Source organism: Melampsora larici-populina, assembly GCF_000204055.1.
Source record: "Melampsora larici-populina 98AG31 unplaced genomic scaffold MELLAscaffold_8, whole genome shotgun sequence".
NCBI lineage: Eukaryota > Fungi > Basidiomycota > Pucciniomycetes > Pucciniales > Melampsoraceae > Melampsora > Melampsora laricis-populina.
Genome location: NW_006768772.1, coordinates 1,942,538 through 1,946,356, shown reverse-complemented (window position 1 = coordinate 1,946,356; position 3,819 = coordinate 1,942,538). Strand labels below are relative to the sequence as shown.

The 3,819-nt window shown below is 42.8% G+C and overlaps 1 protein-coding gene across 1 annotated transcript; it reads left to right on the top strand.

Moving 5' to 3' along the window:
- Nucleotides 1-1,118: 1,118 nt before the first annotated feature.
- On the top strand, nt 1,119-3,578 carry MELLADRAFT_61218 (uncharacterized protein; the record flags this gene model as incomplete). The annotated part of the gene is made up of 4 exons (XM_007407183.1): nt 1,119-1,123; nt 1,199-1,790; nt 2,127-2,483; nt 2,802-3,578. The coding sequence occupies 4 exons, from the start codon at nt 1,119-1,121 to the stop codon at nt 3,576-3,578; spliced, it is 1,731 nt and encodes a 576-aa protein (XP_007407245.1).
- Nucleotides 3,579-3,819: the final 241 nt, after the last annotated feature.

Below are 3,819 nucleotides of genomic sequence, written 5' to 3'. Positions count from 1 at the left end.
AAAAAGAATGAGCTAGATCATTGAATTAAAGAATGAACAAAGAACAAATCAATTTGTCATCAAGTCGTGTTTGTTTTTTTCCGGCAGGCATATGGAAGATAAAATAGTTGTACAATTCATTTTCATTTAGGGTGTTCAAACCTGTGCAAGAAATGTGCAAGACCGACGTGCAAGATCCGTGCAAGATCCGTGCAAGATTTTTTGCACTAATCTTGCACAGTAATTTTTTTGACAACCCGAGTTATTGTGTTCCAAACCGTGCAAAAACCGTGCGAGACCGACTCTTGCAAGTTTTGTGCAAGATCCGTGCAAGTTCTATTCATATCTTGCACAGAACTTGCACAAAACTTGCATGAATTGATTTTGAGGTTTGAACACCCTAATTGACAATTTTTGATTTGAATATTTGAAAAGAAATACATCATACATACTTACACATTGTACCGCTGATTTAAGCACAATCTGGTTCCATGCTGTGTCTCGCACGCTTCGAGCCAGCGAGGGATCAGATTGTGTTGACGAGGACCAATGATAACTTATGTATGAATTGGAGACAAATTACATACAATAAATCGTTGAAATTCAATTGGCTTTGAACCACACGAGAAAAGAAATCCAGTCAGAGTACTGATCTAGTTTCAAATCATACAGTACTAATGTATATTGAGTCCGAATTTTTAATGAAATGAAAAGAGTTCATTGCAATATGAAAGAATTTGGATCTCATTGAATCGCATTCATTTAATAACTTCTTCATATACATATTGCATTTCATATGTTTTCTCTTGTCCTTTTCCTTTTTTGCATTTTTACCGTACTGTCCGACTCTATTCTTTTTATGTTCTCTTTTTGTAGCCTCAATGTAATGGATACAAGATATTCTCGCATGCTCACAGAGGTTGAACATTCAATGAGTGGTCTGAGGAAGGATCAAATGATGCACAATTGATTGTGAGCTTTGAGTTGAAGATCACGTGTGATCGTTTGATTTGTTGTGTTGGTGATGTATTCGGATGGATTGGACCAGCCTGATGTGTTTCAAAAAATGAGTTCAGACCAGTCTGTTTTGTATTTGGTGTTGTGTGCATGTGGATGAGAGCAGACCAGTCTGATCAGATATGAGGTGTGTGTGTGTAGTGCGAGTATGAGGCACAGACCGGTATGTGAGAGCCAATATTTTCACCACCACCTCCAAAAGGGCACAGACGGCTTTTGACGGCAGAAGAAACGGACCTGCTCTTGATGCACAATTCGAACGACAAAGCCTGGGAGGCAGCGAGAAATCAGAGAGACCGGCAGGCTTTCAAAAAAGCGACCCTCAAAGGCAAAGCGCACCTTCGTCAATTGGCCAAGTTGATGGGTTACAAGTACTTAATGGAGAGAACCAACAACTGGAATCCAGGTCATTGGGATTGGAACACCTTCGAGAAGAGAAAGGGTTCCAAAGTTTCGACATCAGCTCATCAACAGAAAGGAAACCATCCACCTCCACGAGCAACCATGACAAAAGGAGAGCTGGCCCTTCAGATGATCAAGGAGGCAGGGATAGCAGCGAGGACTTAGAGCTCACCATCCTCCCTTTAGACCGAGAACTCATGAACCCTGTGTTGCATCATTTGAAATTGTACCTTGACCCTATTGTACTTAGTCATGAGAGACTGTTAGGCGAAATACATACCATTGAGGAACTTGTCAAAAACATCTACGATAGTAAGAGAATTGATACCCTTGACAGAACCATATCAGGTCTGATTAAAAATGTTAATGAGCAAGTGAGAGTTCTGAATCAAGTAGGTTTAGCGGTTAAACAGTCATCAGAGGGCATCACCTCCTTTAAAGAGGAGTTGCACAATTGGACAAACGAGACAATGAAAGTAGTCGGGGATGACATAAGTGCAACGCGCCATAAGATGATTGATGAACATAAAAAACATCTAGATGAGATCAGCAGAGAGACGAATAAGATAATACATGTCCTGAACAACAACATGAGAGCAACTAACGATACAATCAGGGAAAGTAGTGTAGCACCGATTCATACTGATCAGTATGCTAAGAAGACACACGATCAGATAGCGAGTATGCAAGCCATCATTAAACAACTGCAAGCTTCGGTGGGGCAACAGAGTGAGGAATTGTTACTTATGAGATCCCATAACGAGGAAGTTATCAAACTTCTCTCCAACATTGCGCTCAAACAAAACTCACGCGGAAATTCAACTAACAAAGAAGTTGAAGAACAGACCAGGGAATTACCACCACACATGCGCGAACCTCAGGGCAGGGTCCAGTCAGAGCAGAAGATGACGGTGCAAAAACGGGAATCACCGGGTCTGCAACCGCCACCAACAGGAGACGAAAGTTGGTTGCAGCCAGCTGAATCTAGTGGGCACACTGATAAGGGTAAAAATCGAGAGACGCCCTTTAAAAAAGAAGGCAGTCCCGACTATGAGTTCAAAATGTTCGATTTGCTCAAAAAGGAGGTGCCTTTAGGTAAAGACTGGCCAAAATTCAGTGGCACTGGGGAATATGATCACATTACGTTCATCGAATGGGTTGATCATATACAACAAACCATGCATGTTCCGGACTCTTTGATTACGTCACGCATGGGACTGGCCTTTACAGGACTGGCAGAACTGTGGTTCTTGCAGAAAAGGAAAGAGAAATCATTCTCGTGGGAAGAATGGAAAGCCGCCATTTGCGAAAGATTCAGCACGAGAGAATGGCGTCGTAATATGCAAACAGCTTTTGACAATGACCGTTTCAACCCAAGAATCCATACAGACATTATGACGTAGTTGGTAACTCAGCGTAAGAGGCTCCAAGCAGCACAGCCTAGCGCCACAGATGAGCAAGTGGTGGATAAGATGTTAGATCAGTGTTCTGGAAACTTAGACCATGCCGTGCGTAGCAGGTTGGGGTCGAATACTGATTTCGTGAACTTCACCACAGTTTTTGAAGCCGTGGTGAAGAGGACCACCATTGGGAGAGACAGACCAATTAGCAAACCTGCACAAGATTGGAAAACTCAGGCTACCAGCGGGAGTAACACAACTCAAAGACCTGCTACAGCGAAACCAACGGTGACTCGCGTACCAGGAAAGTGCGATACCTGCGGTAGTACAGAGGCAGGCCATGACTTCAGAGCTTGTAGACGTAAAAGTAAGAACATTAACGTCATCGAAGAGGATATTGAGGAAGAACCGCATTCACCCACAGGTGAAGAATTAGAAATCATCTTTAATGATGACCATGACTCGCTCTACGACGACGGTGAGTATCGAGTTATTCAAGACGATTCCTCGCGAACAGCCGGTATTTTAGATGTTGAAAAAGCTTTTGAAGTCATGGACATCTCCTGTTTGGAGGGAACCATAGCCAAAGGGCCAGCCTTCATTGAACAAAGAACGAATACTGAGATTTTGGGTAGCCCTTTCCTAAACACAATGTGCAACAGCTGGAAGATGAATATGTTGATTGATACAGGAGCTTGTCATTCACTTATTACGCCACGAATTCTGGACAAAATATGGATGCATTGGGAACGAGAAGTCCGAGCTCCTGAACAGATTTGAAAGTACTACAGTGCATCAGGAGGTCTCACAGCGTTAGGTGAAATTACACTACCTATACAGTTTCTCCATGAAACGCATCCCTGCATTTTAATGATAGATTTCGTGATTATTCTTGACGCCAGACACGTGGAAGTAATCCTCGGGGCAGATATGATGAACTCATATGGTATGAGCGTCTCATACAAGGACGAGATAGAGCTGAGAATACAAGGTGCAGAAGCCGTATTCAAGCCAATCCACG